General features: G+C 44.1%; 1 protein-coding gene across 4 annotated transcripts in view; it reads left to right on the forward strand.

Annotated features, from left to right (window-relative positions):
• LOC124795148 (uncharacterized transporter slc-17.2-like) overlaps window positions 1–25,261 on the forward strand; it is a 489,975-nt gene that overhangs the window by 396,143 nt on the left and 68,571 nt on the right. For all 4 annotated transcript variants that reach the window (XM_047259028.1, XM_047259030.1, XM_047259031.1 and 1 more), the window contains one exon: window positions 22,227–22,410. In XM_047259028.1, the coding sequence (XP_047114984.1) occupies window positions 22,227–22,410 (184 nt within the window). The remainder of the gene's footprint in view (window positions 1–22,226; window positions 22,411–25,261) is intronic.

A 25,261-nucleotide genomic window follows, 5' to 3' on the forward strand; every position in this document is an offset into this window, starting at 1 on the left:
TTTACAAGAACTAACGGTGAGGAGCGGGCCGCCATCAGATCAAAGGCATACACCCCGCGCCGGCCGCTATCTGTGCATCCCTGCTCTAGGGACTAGATGAAAATTAATTTCCTGTTTGGTTATTTTTTTCTTGTAACTTCTAATTCCCGTGGAGAGCTGGTAAGTCGACGAGTGACCCGTAATCGTAAATTGGTGTCAGCCCTTGATGTAAAAAAGCTACCCCCATATTCTATTGTGTTTCAAATGGCCAACGTATATTTACACTGAAGCACCAAAAAAAAACTGGTATAGGCAAGCGTATTCAAATACAGAGATATGTAAACAGGCAGAATACGGCGCTGCGATCGGCAAAGCCTAAATACGGCGTAAAGGCTCTGGCGCAGTTATTAGATCGGTTACTGCTGCTACAATGGCACATTATCAAGATTTAAGTAAATTTGAACGTAGTGTTATAGTCGGCGCACGAGCAATGGGACACAACATCTCCGAGGTAGCGATGGAGTGGGGATTTTGCGGTACGACCGTTTCGCGAGTGTACCGTGAATATCAGGAATCCGGTAAAACATCGAATCTCCGACATCGCTGCGGCCGGAAAAAGATCTTACAAGAACGAGACCAACGACGACTGGAGAGAATCGTTCAGCGTGACAGAAGTGCTAGCCATCCGCATATTGCTGTAGATTTCAACGCTGGGCCATCAACAAGTGAAAGCGTCGAGTCATTCAACAAAACATCATCGACGCGGGCTTTCGAAGCCGAAGACCCACTCGTGTACCCTTGATGACAGCACGACACATAGCTTTACGCCTCGCCTGGGCTCAACACCGACATTGAACAGTTGATACCTGGAACCACGTTGTCTGGTCTGACGAGTCTCATTTCAAATGTTATCCAGCGGATGGACGTGTACAGGTATGGAGACAACCTCATTATTCTATAGAACCTGCATGTCAGCAGGGGACTGTCGAAGCTGGTGGAGGCTCTGTAATGGTGTGGGGCGTGTGCAGCTGGTGTGATAGGGATCCCTGATACGTCTAGATACGACTCTGACTGGTGACACGTACGTAAGCATCGTGTCTGATCACCTGCATCCATTCATGTCCATTGTGTATTCCTAAGGACTTGAGCAATTCCAGCAGGACAATGCGGCACCCCATACTCCATAATTGCTACAGAGTGCCTGCACGAACAGTGTTCTGAGTTTAAACATTTCCACTGGCCACCAAACTCCACAGACATGAACACATGGCTCTGAGCACTATGGGACTCAACTGCTGAGGTCATTAGTCCCCTAGAACTTAGAACTAGTTAAACCTAACTAACCTAAGGACATCACAAACATCCATGCCCGAGGTCGGATTCGAACCTGCGACCGTAGCGGTCTTGCGGTTCCAGACTGCAGCGCCTTTAACCGCACGGCCACTGCGGCCGGCAGACATGAACATTTTTGAGTATATCTGGGATGTATTCCAACGTGCTGGTCAGAAAAGATCTCCAATCCCTCGAATTCTTACGGATTTGTGGACAGGATTCATGGTATCAGTTACCTCCAGCAGTGCTTCAGACATTAGTGGAGTCCGTGACACATCGTGTTGCGGCGCTTCTTTGTACTCGTGGGGGCTTTACACGATATTACGCAGGTATACCAGTTTCTTTGTCTCTTCAGCGTTTCTGTTACGCTAAGTTTTGTTTGTTTTTGATAGAATCACTCTTTTATAACACAATCACAACCGGTTTCGGCCCACAGTGGCCATCTTCAGACATTTTGTGAATGAGTTCATGTGTTTACAATGCATGAAAATTTGTTCGCCAAATCCCGCTCATAACATCTGAAGATGTCTGTTGTGGGTCTAAACCGGTTATGATTGCGTCATACGTATTCTTAATCAATATGTCGGCTTCTTTCTTGTTTTCTTTTTTGTGTTTGTTGGCTTCTCCATGTCCCTTATTCTATAAATGAAACACCTGCTCTACCTTCGATCTCCCACGCCGCCACGGTTAGAAAACTGAAGATCATCTGGCAATCTAGCTTTTATCTGGCGATATGGAAGCGGTAACAGAGATTGCAACAATTTTAATTAATTCTTCATTCAATAATTTGATACTCACCAGGCTGCGTTTAAGATTTCACACTCCACAAGACGAGGCGGAATTATACGGAAATTATCACTAAGTTATCGCAGTAGTGTTTTAATAATTTTTAAAATACTTTCCAAGGGACTCTGGACTGATTGTACACTACTGGCCATTAAAATTGCTACACCAAAAAGAAATGCAGATGATAAACGGGTATTCATTGGACAAATATATTATACTAAAACTGACATGTGATTACATTTTCACGCAATTTGGGTGCATAGATCCTGAGAAATCTATATCCAGAACAACCACCTCTGGCCGTAATAACGGCCTTGATACGCCTGGGCATTGAGTCAAATAGAACTTGGATGGCGTGTACCAGGTACAGCTACCCATGCATCTTCAACACGATACCACAGTTCATCAAGAGTAGTGACTGGCGGATTGTGACGAGCCATTTGCTCGGCCAACATTGACCAGACGTTTTCAGTTGGTGAGAGATCTGGAGAATGTGCTGACCAGGGCAGCAATCGAACATTTTCTGTATCCAGAAAGGCCCGTACAGGACCTGCAACATGTGGTCGTGCATTATCCTCCTGAAATGTAGGTTTCGCAGGGACCGAATAAAGGGTACAGCCACGGGTCGTAACAGATCTGAAATGTAACGTCCACTGTTCAAAGTGCCGTCAATGCGAACAAGAGGTGAGCGAGACGTGTAACCAATGGCACCCCATACCATCACGCCGGATGATACGCCAGTATGGCGATGACGAATACACACTTCCAATGTGCGTTCACCGCGATGTCGCCAAACACGGATGCGACCATCATGATGCTAAAAACAGAACCTTGATTCATCGGAAAAAAGACGTTTTGCCATTCGAGCACCCAGGTTCGTTGTTGAGGCAGAAGCTCCTGTCTGTGACGGAGCGTCAAGGGTAACCGCAAGCATGATCTCCGAGCTGATAGTCCATGCTGCTGCAAACGTCGTCGAACTGTTCGTGCAGACGGTTGTTGTCTTGCAAACGTCCCCATCTGTTGAATCCGGGATCGAGACGTGGCTGCACGATCCGTTATTACAGCCATGCAGATAAGATGCCTGTCATCTCGACTGCTAGTGATACGAGGCCGTTGGGATCCAGCACGGGGTTCCGTGTTACCCTCCTGAATGCACCGATTCCATAATCTGCTAACAGTCATTGAATCTCGACCAACGCGAGCAGCAATGTCGCGATACGATAAACCGCAATCGCGATAGGCTACAATCTGACCTTTATCAAAGTCGGAAACGTGATGGTACGCATTTCTCCTCCTTACACGAGGTATCACAACAACGTTTCACCAGGCAACGCCGGTCAACTGCTGTTTGTGTATGAGAAATCGGTTGGAAACTATCCTCATGTCAGCATATTGTAGGTGTCGCCACCGGCGCCAACCTCGTGTGAATGCTGTCGCACGTCATCGTGGTGTAGCAATTTTAATGGCCAGTGTGTATTAATCGTACGTGCAGCATACTATCAAGAAAGAAAAGAGGTGAGATGCGTTGCACAAGCGAGACGGAGTGCTGCTCGCCGACGGCTGAGCTTTTGTAGTGACGTTCCGTATTACGGCTATTACAGCGGAGAATTATCGCGCTCGTGGAACAAACAGCCGCTTCCCCCTCAATTAAGGCGCAACGAGCGCGTGTTCTGCTGGTCTCGCCGAAGCGGCCGCGCGACTGTTAACCCGTTAAATTAGAGCGCGCTGTGCCGGCTTGTTGGCTGTCTCAGGCTAAACCGAATGAAGGCCGGGCCGCTTCCGGGGACGAGTAATTACGAACAGCGGCGTCCGTCCTGCGTCGCTGGCTGACTGCTGCCGCTGTCTCCTCGCGTGACCCACATTCCAGTTATCAGGACTGGTGCAGCACGCGCCGCCGCATCAGATTACGAGCGGTTGTACCGTGACGGCATTCGCTGCCACCGCCAGACCACTGGCCTACCTCAAAACATTTCACCAAACTCTCCCGTTCCTCTTCACACACTCTTAACGTTTTGGGCGATCGGTTATCCGCAGGTTGCTTAAATTTCCCAAACGACATCTTGTTTCCAAAGAAGCGCCTTCCCGGTGAGCTTAAAGTAATTGGAATTCGTTGTTTCCGACTAGCCCATCAGTATGGACCAAAACACTTTATTTATTTTCATCTTTGATTATTTCATTCAATCAAGGAAATCAACGGCCTTTAGTTTCACATGTCTACACACACACAAAAAAAAAAAAGAAAAATTGTTCAAATGGATCTGAGCACTATGAGACTTAAACACATATTAAAAATGGTTCAAATAACTCCGAGCACTATGGGACTTAACATCTGTCATCAGTCCCCTAGAACTTAGAACTACTTAAACCTAACTAACCTAAGGACATCACACACATCCATGTCCGAGGCAGGATTCGAACCTGCGACCGTAGCGGGCGCGCGGTTCCAGACTATAGCGCCTAGAACCGCTCGGCCACTCCGGCCGGCTGTTTTCCTTCGGTCAACTTTTTATTCATTAATTATCCGCCGTACAGGAATTATCGCTTTAACGAAGGATGTTGGTCCTTCTAATTTCTTCGCCATGATGTTTACCATTTTTGATTGTTTGTAAGAACTCTTGTGTTTTTACCTATTCTCAGAACTAAGTGCTTATGGCTCTGGTATTACTTTGATGTATAGGGGTTCAGTCACTGTCAGTTATTTATTTATTGTTGTTTATATATGCACCTCATGATGTGGCTACAAGGTACGAAACCAGTAGTGCCTTAGTGTAGCTTTCTGCAGGTTTCTTGCCAGAAAAAAACACACTTATTCTTGTGAGCACTCATGAAAGCTAGTAAGTGCGTAGTGTAATCTACGAAGCCGGCAGCTTGCAATCCCGCTAAGCGACGAAATTCGTCATATCGACATCTATATCTACATATATATTGCACAAGCAAAGGAGTGATGCATGGCGAAGAGTTATTCTCTTCCCTATTCCACTCGGAAGTAGTCATTTCCTTTCCTATTATACTCGCAAATAGAGTGAGAGAAAACGGCTGTCTATACACCTCTGTGAGAGCCATAATTTCTCTCATCTTCGTGGTCCCTACGCCACTCCGGCCGGCATGTCTACACATCTACATCTACATGGTTACTCTGCAATTCACACTTAAGTGCCTGGCAGAGGGTTCATCGAACCATTTTAATACTGATGAATTCTTCTCGAGTTATATTGTCCGCAGCTCGTGGTCGTGCGGTAGCGTTCTCGCTTCCCGCGCCCGGGTTCCCGGGTTCGATTCCCGGCGGGGTCAGGGATTTTCTCTGCCTCGTGATGACTGGGTGTTGTGTGATGTCCTTAGGTTAGTTAGGTTTAAGTAGTTCTAAGTTCTAGGGGACTGATGACCATAGATGTTAAGTCCCATAGTGCTCTGAGCCATTTTCTCGAGTTATCAGCCCAGTGGTGGCGTCGTCTTGTCGCAACGTTTCAGTGAGTTTCGTACCCATCATCTTCTGGCGAACACAATCTTCGCCAGAAGATGATGGGTACGAAACTCACTGAAACGTTGCGGCAAGACGACGCCACCACTCGGCTGATAACCGGAGAAGAATTCATCAGTGGAATACGCCGAGAAAGACTGCAATAGCATACATTTTCATACTACTTCTCTACCATTCCACTCTCGAATGGCACGTGGGAAAAAGGAACACCTAAATCTTTCCGTTCGTGCTCTGATTTCTCTTATTTTATTATGATGATCATTTCTCCCTACGCAGGTGGGTGTCAACAAAATATTTGCGCATTCGGAAGAGAAGGTTGGTGATTGAAATTTCGTAAATAGATCTTGCCGCAAAGAAAACCGCCTTTGTTTAAGTGACTGCCACCCCAAATCGCGTATCAATCAGTGACACTCTCACCCCTATCGCGCGATGACATGAAACGAGCTGCCCTCCTTTGCACTTTTTCGATGTCCTCCGTCAATCCTACCTGGTAAGGATCCCATACCGCGCAGTAATATTCCAGCAGAGGACTGACAAGTGTAATGTAGGCTGTCTCTTTAGTGGGTTTGTGGCATCTTCTAAGTGTTCTGCCAACAAAGCGCAGTCTTTTTTTCGCCTTCCCCACGATGTTATCTATGTGGTCTTTCCAATTTATGTTGCTCGTAATTGTAATTCCTAGGTATTTATCGAACTGACGTCCCTTAGATTTGTGCTATTTATCGTATACCCAAAATTTATCGGATTTCTTTTAGTACCCATGTGGATGACCTCGCACTTTTCTTTGTATAGGTCCAATTGCCACTTTTCGCACCATCCAGAAATTCTCTCTAGATCATTTTATAATTGGAATTGATCGTCTGATGATTTTACTACAAGGTAAATTTCAGCGTCGTCTGCAAACAATCTAAGGGGGCTGCTCAGATTATCGCCTAGATCATTTATATAAATTAGGAACAGCAGAGGGCCTATGACACTACCTTGCGGAACGCCAGATATCACTTCTGTTCTACTCGATGATTTACCGTCTATCACTACGAACTGTGGCCTCTCTGAGAGGAAATCACGAATCTAGCCACACAGCTGAGACGATACTCCATATGCACGCAATTTGATTGATAGTCGCGTGTGAGGAACGGTATCAAAAGCCTTCTGGAGATCTAGGAATATGGAATCGATCTGAGATCCCTTGTCGACAGCACTCATTACTTCATGGGAATGAAGAGCTAGCTGTGTTACACAAGAATGATATTTTCTGAATCCGTGCTGGTTATGTATCAATAAGTCATTTTCTTCAAGGTGATCCATAATGTTCGAGTACAGTATATGCTCCAAAATCCTACTGCAAATTGAGGTCAGTGATATGGGTCTGTAATTCAATGGGTTACTCCTATTTCCTTTCTTGAATATTGGTGTGACCCTAGGAACGGACCTTTCGTCAAGTGAGCGATTGTATATGGTTGCTAAGAAAGGCGCTATTGTGCCTGCATACTCTGAGAGGAACCTGATTGGTATACCATCTGGACCGGAAAACTTGCCTTTCTTAAGTGATTTGAGTTGTTTCGCAACATCTAAGATATCTACTTTTATGTCACTCCTGCTAACGGCTGTTCTGATTTCGAATTCTGGAATATTTACTTCGTCTTCTTTCTTGAAGGAACTCCGCTTTAGTGGCACCATCATCGGTAACATTTCCATCTCTATCGCGCAGTGACGGTATTGACTGTTTTTTGCAACTGGTGTACTTTACATACGACATGGCAGATTCAAATCGCATCACGCAGGCACTTTTTTTTTTATTTCGCGACTCGGGAGTCCAATGTGAAGGCCTACTTCGCAGCCACACGAGGGGTGCTTATCTGCACGCTCGATTCACAGCCAACAAGGGAATGATCCGATCCAGCATGTCGAAACAGGTCCTGAAGTTTTCTAGACGGGATGAATACACCGAAAGAAAGACCCTGTCAAAATCTTACATGCTAAGACGTACTGCAAGTATTTTTTATTAATGTTGAAAATTGCCCAAATTCGTAGCTCGACAGGCGGATAGAGACGTATTAGTCGACCACGATTGCATTGAATGCCCTTCGGTCACCGTATCGCTAGTTTTTATCAAGATCTTTCAGGAGGACACGCCGAAACACTTGAGAGTATATGCACAATTGTCTTGAAATCATTCACAGTCCCGAGCGTTTTCCGTAGTCGCCACTTTACTCTTTTACTTTAAAGTCACTGAGCGTTTCCGATAACGGCCACTAGAGGCCAAGTGCAGTAATACCGTGGTCGTGCTATACATCTCTACCGGAACTGTAACACGCTGCGCATGCTCGACATTGCAGGCGCATAATTATCCTTGGTTGTCGGTGCATCGGTAAACAGATAATAGGACTCGGCGCAACAGTAATTTGTAAAGCGAATTTCAGTTATGGTTGACAGTTTCTCTAAAACAGCTGTCCACAGCTCTTTAGAGGTGTTTTCTTGAGATATGGTTCAAATGGCTCTGAGCACTATGGGACTTAACATCTTAGGTCATCAGTCACCTTGACTTAGAACTACTTAAACCTACCTAACCTAAGGACATCACACAAATCCATGCCCGAGGCAGGATTCGAACCTGCGACCGTAGCAGCAGCGCGTTTCCGGATCGAAGCGCCTAGAACCGCTCGGCCAAAGTGGGCGGCCTTTCTTTAGATATGAACCATGCAGAACTGTTCGTGACAGGCAATACACCGTTATCGATGGAGATCTGCGAGATTGGGCCTCCGAATCGCAACTGAGATTAACATTGCTGATTTCAAGTTTTCTTCGACCTGGTTAAGAAGATTCAAGAAATCATACAATATAGGAGCTCGCAAAACGGAGAGAGAGTGTCTCGCATCAAAACGAAGATTGCTGTTATTGCCACATCTGCTGTGTCTAGCGCCAGTTATATTTCCCGGAAGGATTAGTCACTGGATGACACCTGAGGAACAAATTCATTAGAGACATTTCAACCCTTCTGAAACCTCCCAACTCAACTAATTGTGATGGAACTGTGAAAGGAAAACGCGAAGGAATAACCGCAGCTAAACCGAGACCGGGAAGATCTCATATACTGACGGAAAGGGACCGTCGAACATTGCAGAGTGTGTTTGTAAAAAATCGCGTGAGATCAACTGAAGGAATCACTCGTGAGTTCCAAGGTGCTAGAAACAGTCCAGCTAGTTGACTATCGTAGGGACTTAGAAAGAATGGGGTATAATGGTTGAGCAGCTCTTCATAATCCACACATATCTGTGGTCAAACCTAAGCGACATTTGAGGTAGTGCAAAGAACGACACCACTGGACAGTGGATGATTGGAAACGAATGATATGAACTGATGAACCACGTTCACCATGTGACAATCTGATGGACGGGTTTGGGTTTGACGAATGACTGTAGAATGTTACTTATCATCTGTAGTGCCAACAGTGAAGTATGTAGCAGGCGTCTTTTGTGGCTGGAGTATGATGCCCTTATTGAGGTTGAAGCAATCGCTAAATCTGAAGGATATTAAAACGTTTTACAGTACCGTGTACTGACTATAGCAGATGAACAGTTCGGAGACGATGGTTCTATCAGTGTGACAATGTACCATATCATGAAGCAGAATTTGTGAGGTAATGATCTGTGGACAATAACAATACTGATATGGACTGGTGGACTGGCCTGCCCAGAGTTTGAACCTGAACGCAATGGAATACCTTCGGGATGAGTTAGAACATCGACTTTGCTCCAGACCCCAGTGTCCAACATCACTACCTTCTCTGGTTTCGGCTCCTAGGTAACCCGAGCAGAGTTCAAGTTGCCACCCCATATTAGCATCCACTAATATATGTGCAGATACTATTGACTAGACAGTGTGCGTACATGTAGATTATTACATCAAACATTACCTTCATTCAACAATTAAAGTTACCTTGCTATATGCGAACAATATGAAAAGTAAGATTTTTCGTTCACTAATATGCGAGATGTAGACATACAGTTTTAATGATCGCCTCGAAAAATAAATTTACTTGATTAATATTTTCTTTGCTTCCAGTTACAGTCAATAACGCTGGTACACACTGAAATCCCTGTGCCGTAAAACCATATCACGTCACTAGAGAAGCCAAAACAAAATAGCGAAGAGAACTGTAAAAGTGCTGTCGATGCTACAGTGGAGACGGGACTTCAGAGTGTAACAGGAATGCAGAATTAATTACATCACTTTAATATTTCGAGGTGATGAATAACACTATATGACTTCACTCCGTAAATGATTCGCCGGCGGAACAGGCTGTAAGGACTGAGAGAAACGTTCTTCGTAAAAAGAGTTCCTGTGGTACTTCCCCGGCGAAAGAACAGGAAAATAAAAAAAAGGAATACAGAAGAAACATGGCTGACGTGGCAGGGCAAGCCATTTGCATTTTAGAAGCCCGGCAAAGGAGGCTCACGAAACACGCTGCGGACAAGTTTGGAGCGGTGTTACAAGTGTAATGGTCGATGGAGGCGCGCGATGCGAACGTCCGGCCGCGGTGACCTATCACGCAGTGGGGGCGGGGACGAGAACGAGGTGGGCGGGAGGGGAAGGGGGAGGCGAAGGGCCAGAAATCACGGGGATCCCCCGCCCCGTACGGACCGCCCCCGTCTCTGACCATTATTAAATATAGCCCGGGCAGCTGGAGAGCTATGAGTTCCTGCTTACGACAGTTATAGTCACATTGACAGGAAACTGAATCAGTCACTATGTGGGTGTCAACAAGAATTGACTGATAAGTAGAGCTTCCTTGTTACTTTTAATCTGAGCTATCAGTAGTCTGCTCTTCCAATAAAATTTTTCCGGGTTTGTGACTGCATTGTCAAAATGTAAAACTACCGACGTTTCGGTCCCTGTTGCAAGCGATCTTCTTCAGTGTGTCTCTGTTTAAACAAAAACACCCTGAAGAAGGTCGCTTGCAACACGGACCGAAACATCGGTAGTTTTATATATTGACAATGCGATCACAAACCCGGAAAATTTTTATTGAGTGTGACAATGGCCGCGGAAGCCTACGTTTATAGTCTGCTTCTTGTTTGATTCAGTGCTGTAATGCTGAGTACTTGCGGTTCTTGCGTTTTTTTTCAGATCATTCGATGTCCTGCATATCAGGTTTGAAAAGCATGAATGCTATGTGATGGTGCCTGACTAAAAGATTTTTTTCCACTGTGAAAATAGCATTATGGTTGTAACCGGCTGTGAATAAATTGAGTTACAAAACAGCATTGTGGTCATCATACTATTCAACAAAAGTATTCAGCCTTTTCGCAGTCATTGTCCGGTAGCAATATGTCCGCCATTGCCGACACGCGAAACTGGAATTTGCAGACCTCACTTGTCTCTCATACAGGTTACAGACGTTTATCCGCCTGTCTGGCACTGACAATGACAGCCTCGCCGATCTGAGGAACTTTGCAAACGACACACTTGTTTGTCAAATTCGCTGTTTCCTATGCACGAGTTTGTGAAATACGCGCACTGAAGTACGAATAAAGTTTATCAAATTTAACCTCACTTTGTAAGCAGCTGTCACGCTGCGCGTATTTGTCATGAAGTGCTTTAACAGTACTGGGAACGGTTAAAAAGAAATGAATTTCTTGCACTGACGTTAGCTCTCTGTATGAAGGAAGAAAAGAAAACAATACACTAGTCTGCGGAATGGTATAAACTGAGAGACAGATATACGCATGAAAATCTGCTGAAGGACATATTGCAATCACAATCTGATAATTACACCAATTGTCTCCGAATGGACAGCCAAACTTTTGATAACTTATTGAAACAATTTCGCGCTCACACTGAAAAAGGGAACACAGTTATGCGAAGATCTGTTCTCTTCTACTCCGTCTTCTAATGAAAGTTCATTAAATACCACAACATAAGAATAAGCGCATCGTCTGGGGAGGAACTGGAGAGCTTCAGTTTTTTTATTTTATTTTATAGAACACTTGCTTATACGTTGTGCATGCAATACCGATTTTCTTCTTACCTCCTTCCTGAGATATAAGCTGGAAAAGACGTAACATTTCTGTACTTTGGTAACTGCCGGTGGTCTTTAGTTTTTATTCATATACTCTTTTGATCGCAGTTTACAGTGCGTAAATTCAGGATACAGTGAGAAAAATAAATTTTAATAGAAGCTCTAAAAGCTCTATCTCGTTTAACATGGGGGGGGGGGGGGGGCGAAGCTTCAGCGCAAAGTACGTCCGACACCTTTTAGATTCGCCGACAGTCAAAATGTCAGAATCATATGTCAGACTCATTCCGTGTTTTACAAACACTTCAAACTGGCCTGATCCCACTTACCGTGTGGCCTAAATCAAGCAGTCAATTCAAACATTTTTAATTAGTTGACAAGGAACGGCCCTACCACAGTCATAACGATAGGAGCCGCTCAGTTTGACTCATTGGCTGATATGTACGTGCGGTATACATTTCAGTTAACGAGTGAAGTTAAGATTTACAAACAAACAAGGAAACGAATACTAAGAACTAAGGCACTACTATTCGGTACCAGTTTTAGCATGTGTTTAAGCGTCAACTGAAATAGATGTGATGTTAAGGAAGCCACTATAGGGTAGAGACGAGCGGGAGAGAGATGTAGTGACCGCGATGATTGACAGTGGAACAATGGCGTCTGTTACCTGTTCTGTGGGCCGTAGCATCTCGTCATACTATGCACGCGGCGATCGACAGTTTTCTTCGGATCGCATGAATTCCAGGTCATTTACGCCTCTAAAATATTAAATTTTACACTCTGCTCTTTTCACAATTTCGGGATGACGCAAGGCATCCGCCCAGATGGTTCCTACAGTAACAAGTGTCCGTCTTGCAAACGATCTTTCTGGAAATTCTACAGACCCGTAAGACTGCCATTACATGGCCGGACGTAACGGCGTACTACCTCCCAGAAAGGTGCCCTGGGCTGATGCAGTACTCCTTCAGATCAAGTAGGCCCTGCATTAGTCACCGCCATCTTGGGCATGATCAATAATTACAGTTTGAAAGTTGGCGTAATAAAATTAATCCATCCCAAAATTTCTCTTGTACAGAGGGAATGATATTCAGTCACTTCTCCCTCACTCTCGTCTCCGTCACGCAAGGCTTTTTTATTTTAATTAATAAGTTAATTCGCTATGAAAATAACTGCAGTGTTGGTACTACAATACCTCTCGCCTGTTCTAGTCTTCAGCTCACAAGAATATTCTTAAATATACCTGTTATCCTACTTTAAACAAATGCTACAACTATGTGTTGCTTCCTTTCAATTTACCGTGAGATTCATTAAGAATATCGGAGACATTGCGATACGTGATCATGTAATAGTATTGCACTTATAGGCGATTTTAGATTCAATACCCTAGAGAAGCTAACAGTTCCTCTGTCCCTCTGATACCATGAACTCTTTTGCAATTATTTAAAGCAAGGTTATGAACAGAGAAACGAGCCAAGAGCATATTAGGCCACATTCTGTACCTTCAAACCTAGGAAAGAATGTGTCATTGTGTTGGTTTCCACAGTAGTGGGAATGAGTAGAAAGAAGCTACAATTATCAGCAACCAAGAGAAGCTACAAGATACTATGATGTCAGCGGTGAAGCAGCGGATCATGAGACAATAGTGAATTAGTGGGAGAAAGCGGCAGACCCGTCCAGAAATATGAAACAAACTAATACTGAAATATAGCTCTGCCCAATCCTCTCACGTGAATATGGTTTCTGTGAATGCCCTAGTGTGAAGAACGCACGTTGTACATTAGTTTCGATAAACTTACAGCCACACTTCACAAAGTATTACTTTATACTTTCTCAGTTTTAAAGTTATTAAATTGCCTATACCTCCGATACTTGTATCCTTTCAACCATACTGAAATTCATTTATCTTTTTTTTCATCCTTCTATGATGATGACAAAAGAAAATCGAGTTATATATGTTTATTTGTTAGAACATGACACAAACGCCATACCAGGAAATACAAATTCACTTTTTAACAGCAAAACCAGCATAATTGCCTTGAGGTGTACAGAACCATTACCCAGGGTCATTTTAATTGTTGCCCAGATAAACTCCTACTAATTTCTTTGCAAATTAGCTCCACGTCGCTACAGCTACATCGACAGATCGATTTCTAGACATTTTAAAAATAATTGAAGATCGAACGCATCTTTTACATTCTAGAAAACAATGTTGTATGAAGGCATTATAACAAACAATCGAGCATTATGCGATCGGCATAGATGTTTGTGACTGCTGTAGTTACTTCTATCACGCTAGAGAGAGGGGCGATACTAAATATTAGTAAATAATTCCAAGTAAAATGTGTCGCTGAAAAATCATACAAACGAGGCGTTATGAACTCCCTTGTAATTGAAATCAGGTCACTAGAAAAGCGATGCGAATACTATTGAGACCAATGGCGGGAAGAAATGAATTAACAACGAGTAACACGAGGCATTTACCAAGGATAAGTTTGGCAAGATCCTTGACTACATAATAGATTTGAGTTGCTCCGCACAAAATGTGCATCTAGAGTAGTATATTTTGCTGAGTAAGACTGTATCAGCTCGCCTTTTATTTTGCGGCATTGCTTACCCTCTGAAAATGACTATGAGGGACCTTTATGAAATAAAGGTAATCGATTATTGCGTGTAATTATAGCGCTCGTGCGAGACGAAGGCCGCGTCCTTCGATTCTTGGCCACTACGTATTATATAGGAATCTATTAGCTTCAAGTCCCTGATCTGCAAAACGAACAATGCAGCAGCTTGGATGTCCAGGAAGGAGATACAGCCTTCAAGCTGTAGATGTAGTTCTTAAAAAAAAGCGTAGGAAAGTAGGCCCTTACATTTATTCATAAACAGTTTAAAACCAAAAATAATTTCCTTTAATACGCTATTAGCTCCCATAATGTACGTTATATTTCAGACTCAAGTCCTTATAGCTGATAAACTGCGCTAGAGAAGTTATTAGCTCTTGAAGAGTGGAGAACCAATTTAGCCGAGAATCGTTTACGGTCGTATCTTCACTTTTTTCCCAATTTTCATCACAGACCTTCCGTGTTCCTAACAGGTTAACTATTATGGCTAGTTCATTACACGGATTTCCTCACCTTAAGAATATTACTTCAGTCCGTTCATTACTTGAATAGCCCTTTGTAGAAAAGTAAGAAATATGACGTACTATCGCAAAAATGTGTGTGGTACAGTTTTATTTTCCAGTTGGTAGCAGAAGCTAGTTTCTCAGAAGAATACACGACTGATCTTCGTGAAGCATTCTGGCGTAAAAGTAAAGGAACTTCTTTGTGAAGTGTGACCGTGATAAAGGCTTTGTGACTAACAACTTTTTAGTGTTGTACTGAAAACACAAAATACCAAATGTTTTAATTTCCGCTGATAGACGTTACATACAGTCGTTTTTAATTGGAAAATTTCAGACAAATCTTAGATAAGAAAGAGCATTGATGTTTAACTTGTCGTCGACGACGAGGTTGTTATAAACAGAGAAGCTTCGGTTTGTAGAAAGAAATCTATCATTTCCGTTCCAAGCAGACCATCTCAACATTCGCCTTACACGATTTAGGAAAACCGTGGGAAACTTACACCAGAATGGTCAGGAGGATCTGAACCGGCGTCCTCCCTACTTATTGAGTGTTATACCACTGAGTCATGTCTTTAGGTAAATTAATCTGACGTCAGCGTCGTAATTTTTAAGGAAATTGTTTTGATATTACAAGGACAACGTGAACAAACACTCTTCGCTTGCCATGCTGGTTACACACAGTGCTTCCAATGATAAATAAAGACGTCTGTAAAAGCTACGTCTTCTTTCTAGCCTTACAACGTGTCTCCACGCGGTAGGTGTGCTAATTCGAATTTGGCCCTGTTAGTTGTAGTGGGTGGCCGGACGCTCTTCCTGATACCACTACTCTCCACCCCACTCCCCTCAACCCCCCCCCCCCCACCACCACCATCACCACCAACCGCCCGGGGTACAATTCGTATACCCCGTCTGTCTGCATGTAATGTTCTCATATCAAGTGTCATAAAGTTTCCTAAATGTTTGCGTAGCCTTTGTCAGAGGGAGGACGTTGGTACCTGCCTATTATTTAGGGGAAGATGGGGTACAGTGGCCCCTTTAAGGGAAACGGAATTTTCACCAAACCTTGGTTACTGATATAAGCTAGCCGTTTGCACATTTTGAATCTATGTCTATAAGGTGCCACATAAAATATTTTTATGTGCAATAGAAACCATACGCATTTTTCTGAAGGCTTACGTATTTTCCATTTTTCCATAGCTAGGAGTGTGATGTGCCCAGTGCAATCGCAACAGCATCCCATGTTTGTTGTTATTATTTTGGGACACATTTTCTAGGCGTCTTGATGCCATAGTACCTGAAAAAATGCCAAGAGGCCAGAGCAGACCGTGTACAATCAGATGTTTGTACACAGCAAAATATAACGTTTTTAAGTAATATAAATTAATGGTCGAAGTAGAGAGGATATAAAATGTAGAAGAAGAGAAATTTGTTGACATCGAGTACATATTTAAATGTCAGGAAGTCGTTTCTGAAAATATGTGTGCGGAGTGTAGCCTTGTATGGAAGTGTAACAAGAATAATACAAATGACTTACCGTACAACCGACAAATGAAAATCAGAAATATTTTTATTAAAAAAATAACGGAACAATCTTCCTCTCTCAAACTCACTGACAACAGTTAGGGTGTATATTAGAATTATTCTGACCACTTCTCGGCAGGCAGCAGCTCTGTTCCGGGCAAAAATATGCAATGGTTGCTTTTCCCGCCATAGCCACTTTATCTCACGTTTCCCCATCAAGTCAGATGTGGTAAACCGCCTAAAAGCCACATCCAGAATGGCCGGCTCACTGCCCCTCTCCGTTAATATGCTGGTCGATCCCGAGAAAGCGCATTTTCCCGTGTCCCAGAACCAGCTGCTTTAACGCTCTCGGCTGTCCCAGAGCGTCTCGTTTATAAAAACGATGTAAAGTTTTCAATTTTAAACGTCTTTTTCAGAATCTCTTGACTGGACTTTGTTTAGACACATTAATGGAATGTACAGGGTGTTTCTAAAATGAATGTAAAAAGTGAAAGGGCTGATAGAGTGGATCATAACAAAAAACTTTCACATAACAACACCTGTCCACATCAATTATCGCTCGGCACGAGGTGTCATTTAACAGTGTATGCCTTAGTGATTGTCACATCCTTTCATACACCCCTGGCAAAGTCGGTATTGCATCAGAGGTTTCCATAATTCGCGAAATTAGCTCTTCATTAATCTTGATAGGTGTGTCGTAAATAACAGATTTCAGGTGGCCAAAGACGAAAAAATCAAGTACCGTCGAGACAGGGGAACGTGCAGGCCATTTGGCCATCCCGCCGCCCTCTATCCAGTTCTTACCAAAGGTCTCATCCAAATGATTTCCCACCGCATGAGCGAAGTGTATAGGTGCACCATCATGTTTTTATCACATGTGCTGTTGCACATAGGGAGGGACACGTCAAATAACTCTGGCAGTGCTAACCCCTTAAGAAGATCAATTATCTATTTCTGTCGTCGTATCGAGCAGTCAGACCATCGCCTACTAAACTAGCTGAAACGTTGACAGCGAAGCGCTCTTGGTGACCATGAACAAACAAAGGAAATGTGAGGATTTTCCCATGCCCACAAGTGTTAATTGTGGCTGTTGTAAATCATGCCTCATCTGTAAAAAGTACGAAGTGTGGAAATTCAGGCTGAAAGGCACACTTTTGCGAAAACCACTGACAGAAAATGCGACGCGGAAAATATTTAGGGTTAAGGGCTTGAATTATCTGAAGGTGGTAAAGGTGTGCATCATCACATTCCACACACACCAGACCATGGAATATCTTACATGCATCTAATGAGCAATTTTTTTCCTTTATTGTAATTTCATTCCCATGCCCCATATGGGCAGGGGCTGTCAGCGGCACAATCTGCCGCTCTTCAGCTGAGTGACATGACAACTAAGACAAGAATAAAATGTTACATGTATAAGGTGATAAAAAAGGGGAACATAAAACAGAGTAAGGGGATATAATGGAGGTAAAAATACACTGACATGGAGATGTTCATGGGGGGACAATTAAAAAAGTCGTCATAGAGTTAAAAAATTCAGTTGGCGATTCTTAAAACACAAAGAAGACACTGAAGGTACACTCACAGGTTAAAAGTTGGCCACAGTATTAAAAACACTCCAGAACAACACCCTTAAAACCCATTTCGAGCACACACAATGAAGAATAAAACTGCCAGGTGGGGCCTGCCGAGGGAGAGGCCAGAGAGGATAGAAAAGGAGGGGAGAGCAAGGGGCAGCAGGGGAGATGGCGGGATGAAGAGAGTAGGGGTGTCAGTGGGTACACTAAGAGGCAGGAGACTGGTGGGGGAGGAGTGAAGAGGGAAGACAAGGCAGGAGGGAGTGCAGAGACACTGAAAGGGAGCACAAGAGAGGGAGGGGGCATAGGAGGGGGAAAGCCGCTCAGGAGAAGGTAGGGGGAGGAGAGGGAGCCCTGAGGAGGAGGCAGGAAGATGGGGTTAGAGTTGGTAGCAAGGATAGATGTCAGGGCGAAGCTCATCATCCAGGAGGGGTAGATGGTGGAAGTTGCATTGGGAAAGGAGGTGGAGGGTGTGGAGATGGAGAGAGGGTGGGACACAACAGTAAAGGTGTGGCAATGGGTTGGGGGTGGAGAGGAAGGGAGACACCAGGGGGCGAGGGGGATAAATGCGGCAGACAATATATAGCGTGCAGATGTGTTCAAGGAAAAGGAGAAGGTGGAGGAAGGTGATGATGTCGTAGAGGATGCGCGTGGGGACAGAAGGCGGATGTGGAAGGTGAAGCGGAGAGCATGGCGTTAGAGGATTTGGAGGGCTTTATAGAACTGGGGAGGGGCAGAAATCCAAGCTATGCTGGCATAACAGAGGATGGGGTGGATCAAGGATTTGTAGGTGTGAAGGTTGGTGGAAGGATGCAGACCCCACTCTACTGAGCAACACTCCACGAGCTTGTTCAGGGCGTGTTTTGCAGCAGTGCTAACGCCTCCTCCTTAAACTCTGGTGTACGCAGTTTGGGTTGCTATGCGCAATTTGCTTGCTATGATTCACTCTATAAGACCTCTCATACTTTAGATTTATTTTAGAAACACCCTGTACACGTTGTCTGCTAAGTAAATGGTAAGTAATAAATACTGTGAGAGGTCACTGCCACACAGGCACAACTACACGCTTGGCGTGTCTCAGGTTTGTGCAGCAGCCTCCACATGGCGCTCACAAACCTGGACCTCTTCCTGCTCCCATACCTTTACCTTCAGAGCGTCATATACGCCCGCAGATAGTGTAGGCAACCAATATGGAATGCTGTCAACTGCAGACTAGATCGCTTCTGCCTTATACTGGAAGACATGTAAATTCTTCCACTGACAGGCATCAAAACGCGGTGCACCACGAATACTCAAACAGTTCCACACCAACAGGTAGACAGTTCAGTTCAGTGGCTGCAGTGCAGTATTTCACAAACTTCCTTCCAACTGGACGAGGAAAACATTGCAGATACACCGCCGCTCAGAATGTGGCATAAAGGGCGTCAAGAAAATCACCCCCATCCTTGGATCATTGATTTTCAAACATTTAGAGATCTAACCTCTGTGCAACACATGCGCCTGCCTTGAGTATGTTAAAAATATGCCTGTCAGAGACTTCGACAGTCATTCAGCTGAGTAATGCCTCACAGCTGATCGAGCATCTGAAAGCAGGCAATCCCTTCGACACTTGTTAGGTGGGGCTGCCTGCCTCAGGCGCTAGAACAGCTGGAAGGCATGACTCAACTGAATGGGTATCGAAGTCTCAGAAATGTACATTTTTAATATACTCAAGATAGGTGCATGGGTGGCACTGATGGTGTTGCCGAACTGGTAGGTCTTGGGGAGGGGGGGGGGACCCTTTCCCGTTTTATTCACGTATATGTCAGTGTTGCAGCCATCTATGTTCACACCATAGGAGAGCATGAAACAGAAGGATTGGAAAAGTACAAACGCCAGTTGCTCCTTCGGATCACATTCTAATTTCATCGAATGCATCTGAATGGTCCCCATTGGTTCATCCTGTATCCTGGAAAAAAAAATTGTGGCAGCACTACATTCCACAGAAGGGCATGAAAAACGAGGAGTGAAAAAGTATAAACTCCATTTGCTTCTTCGGATCACGTCCAAATTTCGTCGAATGTTATTTAATATCCCTAGTAGTTTTATCCTGTACACCAGAGCAAAATATTACGGTATCACTACGCACCAAAAGGGTCAGATCACGTTCAGAGGGATTTCAACCCCAAGATGTTCTTAGAGCAGGGTTGAATCGTCTGTAGGATGTCAGTAGTGTCAAACATTGGCAATAATGTCGTACTGTTGCTTACTGCATTGCGAACTGTCGTTTGCGACCTCTAAATTTATGGGAATCAACATTTTCCTCGGACACCATAAGAAAATTGCATGATTCCAACGCTGTGTGTCGCGGTTCTGACCTCCATAGCAGAGGCGTCAAAAGAATGGGTGAAGTGTGGGTAAGAGAGGGTGTGACAGCCTCCCAGTCGTGTGACCGGCCCACTATGGCGTTGGGCAGAGTTGTGACGGCATTTGGTGTCATTGTGCTGTCATTAACCTACCTTACGCCTGAAATGAACTTCAGAGCTGTCGCCTTTCTTTTTCGTAACTTTCGACACCTTGTTGTTTGAAGTATCGACGTCGCAGGGCGCCACGCTTTTGTACTGTTACAGAGAAAAATTGTATGCACCCTTGAGCCAAATTTAAAACTTGTGCTTCGCAATGGGAGACAATTACATCTTTTTTAAAAGTAATGTATGAGCTACAGTGATATTATATTTTGGAGAAAGACAGCTCGTTCTGTTTCTTTGAAAGCACAATAAACGATTTTCTTGTAATAACGCAGTTTATGCTATCATTCATTCAAAGACTTTTCATCATGGGGTCATCATCAATGGGGATTATAAAGTTTTTATATTCCTTTATTCCTTCACTTACAGCTTGTTGCTTTCTGTGTTAGTTTTTTATGATGTACATCATCGCATATTAGAAGCAACATTCACTAATTTCCCTATATACATGCAGTAGTCTACGCGTGTGCACCCTCGAGCGAGAATCTCCTATCACCTCAGACAAAACTCTGATAGTAGCAACATTGTTGGCTTTACCACACTTCAGTAACGTGTAAATCTCTACTTACAGTGCTTTCCAGCTACAGAACCCCGCAAGTAATTATTGACTTAAAAATTCTGAAGATGTGCTAGTACTTGAATCCATTTACGTGGTGCTTATGGTTAAACTTTCACTACTAATATGGCTCCTCACCAAAAACGAGTGATTGCAAGAATATGAAACTTTGTGGAAACATTTGTAAGGAAATGTGGAAGAGAAATAATGAATAAATCCTCTCTTTTTCCACTCCTCATTCACCCCCTCCCCGTCTCCCCGTCTCATAACCTCCCAACACTGCACCTAACCCCCCCCCCCCCCACACGCACCTATGCACTGCTATCCCTTCCCTTTCCCCGCTCCCTTCATGTTTCTGCTTTCGTTCAACATGACAGTTGCATTCCAGCCCGAGCTACCGGGAATGGTGGTCATGTGTGAGTGTGAGTGTGTTGATGTCTGTGGCGTGTGTGTGTGTGTGTGTGTGTGTGTGTGTGTGTGTGTTGTTTTCTGAAGACGACTTTGGCCGAAAGCTAAATGTGTAACAGTCTTTCCGTTGTGCCTGATTGCAGCTCAATATGTCATCTTTGCAGTGACTAGCAATCTATCATTTCTCTTACATTGTTCATCTTAGACCAGGAATTCTGAAAAATCAGTGGTGGCCAAGCACAGCCTGTTAAATAAACACAAAATTACATTTGAAAATACTAGGATTCTGGTTCACACATTGAAGTATTGGGACTCTGAGGTTAGGGAAGTATTATAAAAAAAGTCCATGTGATGACACCAGGTATGCACTTAGCAATGCATGGAAGTGTCCAATTGATAAAGAAAGAAAAGAGAGAAGGACTGGTTACAGTTTGGCACCTGACAAGTGGAGGCACTGCAATCGACCCAGGGCAGCAATCGCGAACATAATCTCTGGACAAATAGGTCTTCAGCATGGTCTGTGACGTAGTCCAGGTAATCAGATTCCATTCTCTGGGTATGACATTGCGAGCATAGACAGTTGAAGGGCACTCAGTTTAAGCCATTGTTGACTATGATGGAGCAATCATCGAAAACTTGGAAATTCATCCGAACGAGGAAAGCTAACTGAGCACTTTTTGTCCGAGGATTACGTCGAGAAAGAATTTGTAGCAATGTAAGGTTTGCTATTGCCGTCAGTCAAAATTTCTTTGTAACAATTTTTCTTGTGAGAAAATACTGAACGTAATCCTACACTGGATATCAGTCGATAATGTGGTACAACGTCTTTCATATTTGTTCGTCTGCATCTACTATTTGCCGGAATTGTCGCTACACTCGCACGAGTCATCGGCTACTGGTGGTGGGAATGAGTGACCGACTCCCGCCGCCTGGGTGTTGCAGGGCTTCAGCCTGCCGAGCGTGTACCAGCTGTACACTCGCTGGGCGGCGCCCGAGGAGCGGACGGCGCTGATGGGGGTGGCCTACACCGGCTTCCCGCTGGCCAACGTCGTCATCTTCCCGCTGTCCGGCGTCCTCTGCCAGGCCACCGCGCTCGGTGGATGGCCCTCCATCTTCTACGTCACAGGTGAGCCTCTCCGCTCTCCACTCTCTTCGCACACTGATGGAAATGGGAAGTACTACCCCCTAAATAGCTTGAAAGATTAGTATCTCTATTCCAGTTTGATCCTCATGCAAGCTTATATGTAGTATGTAAAAATGTCGTTCCTACTGATGCAGAATGGTGTCCACAGGTAGTGAGCGCAACACAGTATGCCTAGAGGACTTGCACATGTAGCGTATCGCTATCTTTTGGACTTTGAGAGAAGTTGAATCATTGGCGTAAGGGATACTGGAGGATTGTGTTGACAGTCTGCACTCTGTAGTGCAGTGATCGCAGAATTAATCGACAGGACAACAGTATGGCAAGAAACGTGACGAGGTCTTAGAAGAGCTTTACATCTGGTAGATCGTGGAATTGTTCCACTGTCTCTGAAGAATGGACGACAAAAGGTGAAATAAGGAGAGAGGTTACAAGCAGTGTGTCACCATGAACCATTGGTAACAGGTTACTGGAAGCCGGTTTGATATCTCGAGTTGCTATACGTCGTTTGCCGCTGACACTGAATGACAAATCGCGTAATATTTGATTCATTTATTTATTTATTGCCAAATTATAGACCTGTTACCTGATGTTTAAAACAGGTCGTACATCTTAAAATTTTCCTTTTTTATCTTTTTACAGTTTTCTTTTCTTTTGATTTATCTACAGAATTTACAAAGAACTATACTTTTCAAAATAACAATAATTTAAGGTTGAAATATAAAATTTTGTTGTTTTTTAAGAAGAATATAAAAATATGATAGGATAGAGGAGAGATTTGTTTGTACCATTACCGAATGTGACTAACGATGAATATCTCGGAATGGTTTCCTCGAGCCGTTGACCACCAGTCGCACATACATAGAAACACACATGCGCGCGTGCGCACACACACACACACACACACACACACACACACACACACACACACAAATGGTTATTAGCAGAGAAATAATATTGCTTATCCTGTTTATTACTAATCCTATGTATTAACTACCTCTTGGCTAGATCGCCAGAACTTTATGCTTATTTACTGCTTCGTCTCAGCTTCCTCCTCCTGTTCCTCCACATTGTCACTATTTTCGCTGTCACTGTGGGTATCGCTGCCCACCCTCTGGAGATTGTCGTTACGCTGCACATAGGCATGTCTGAAATGTCGTGTCCGCATGTACTCTTCATGTGTTGTTTTTGAAATACTGTTTCTCATTGTGTTTAATTGTGCCCATTGTTTTTCGTCTCTTATTGATGTGTAAATATCTACGTCTGTATCTGTGTAGTCAATGTGTAGTGTATGTGTATTGTTCACGTGTTGCCCGCAAAAAAGATAGTGTGTTCTGGGGAAACCTTCTTCCCCGCATGTGTATGCAGGTGTCTGCCTCAGACTCACGCGGTTTAAGTGCGTGGGATAAGGTCCGTGTCCGGTTAAGAAATGTACCATACCGCGGCTGGGATCGATATGTCTCATTCCCGACCGCTCCCCTATGTCAGGGAGTCAGGCGTAGTATCCAGTCAGAGATAACTTACATGTCAGAGGGTGGAGCGGCTCTAGAGACCCATACAACTCCAAAGTATGGCCGGCCACTGTGACCGAGAGGTTCTAGGCGCTTCAGTCCGGAACCGCGCTGCTGCTACAGTCGCAGGCTCGAATCGTGCCTCGGGCATGGATGTGTGTGATACCCTTACGTTAGTTAGGTTTAAGTAGTTCAAAGTCTAGAGGACTGATGACCACAGATGTTAAGTCTCATAGTGCTTAGAGCCATTTGAACCATTTTTGAACCAAAGTATGCTGAGCCATTGATTATGACTAAAGAGCTGATTTGGTAATTCTTGAAGGGAGGTTGTATGCTCGCCACCATGTGTTAAGAATTTTAATCACTGTTGTCATACCCTTCATGGCCAGTACACCAAGTGCAATTTATCAGCTGGATAATGAAGTGTGCACACTGCTGTTCACACTATAAAAGGCTTGATGAATGTGCAGGCCAGAGAGTGGCCTGTCTGGGCACCTGATTTGTCAGACACAGCAGTATATTTGTTAAAGGACATTTTGAAGTTTTTCACGTTGACTATTTTTCACAAATGTTCAATTTATTATATCTTGCACGATTGGCCAAGTTAGGCCTTGCAGTTCACGTTCAAAATCTAGTGCACTTGAAGGTGGTCTGTAAGGCCGAAAACAGCCTGTAAGGCCAAACTTGGCCAATCGTGCAAGATATACTGAACAAGTGTGAAAAACAGTCGACTTGGAAGACTTCCAAAAGTCTTTGTGCAGTACTGTGTTGTCTGTAGAGAAGCACAAACATCAGAATGGGTCGGTCAGGAGGCCTCAATGACTTCGAACGTGGAGTAGTCATTGACTCTCAACTGAGTAACAAATCCATCAGGTATATTTCAACCCCTCTAAAGCTCCCTATATCCACTGTTGGTGACGTGATTGTGAAGTGGAGGTGCAAGGAATAACCACAGCTAACGAAGACCATGTACTGATGCAACTGAGCACAGCTAACGTGGAACATTGCGGAGGGTGGAATCACTCGTGAGTTCCAAAGTGCTATCAGCACTCCAGTTATTACAATGACTGTGGGCCTAAGGAGTTAAAAAGAATGGGGTAAATGGTCGAGCAGTTCCTCGTAAGACACACATTTCTGTAGCCAATGCAAAGCGACGCTTCAGGAGGTGTAAAAAGCGACGCCACTGGACAGTGTAGAACTGAAGTGAGTGTTCTAAAGAGATGAATCACGCTATGCCCTTTGTCAATCCAATGGATGGTTTTCGCATTTGGCCAAAGCCTGGAGGACGTTACCTGCTGTCATGTGTAGCGGCAACAGTGAAGAAC

This window comes from Schistocerca piceifrons, chromosome 4, assembly GCF_021461385.2.
Source record: "Schistocerca piceifrons isolate TAMUIC-IGC-003096 chromosome 4, iqSchPice1.1, whole genome shotgun sequence".
NCBI lineage: Eukaryota > Metazoa > Arthropoda > Insecta > Orthoptera > Acrididae > Schistocerca > Schistocerca piceifrons.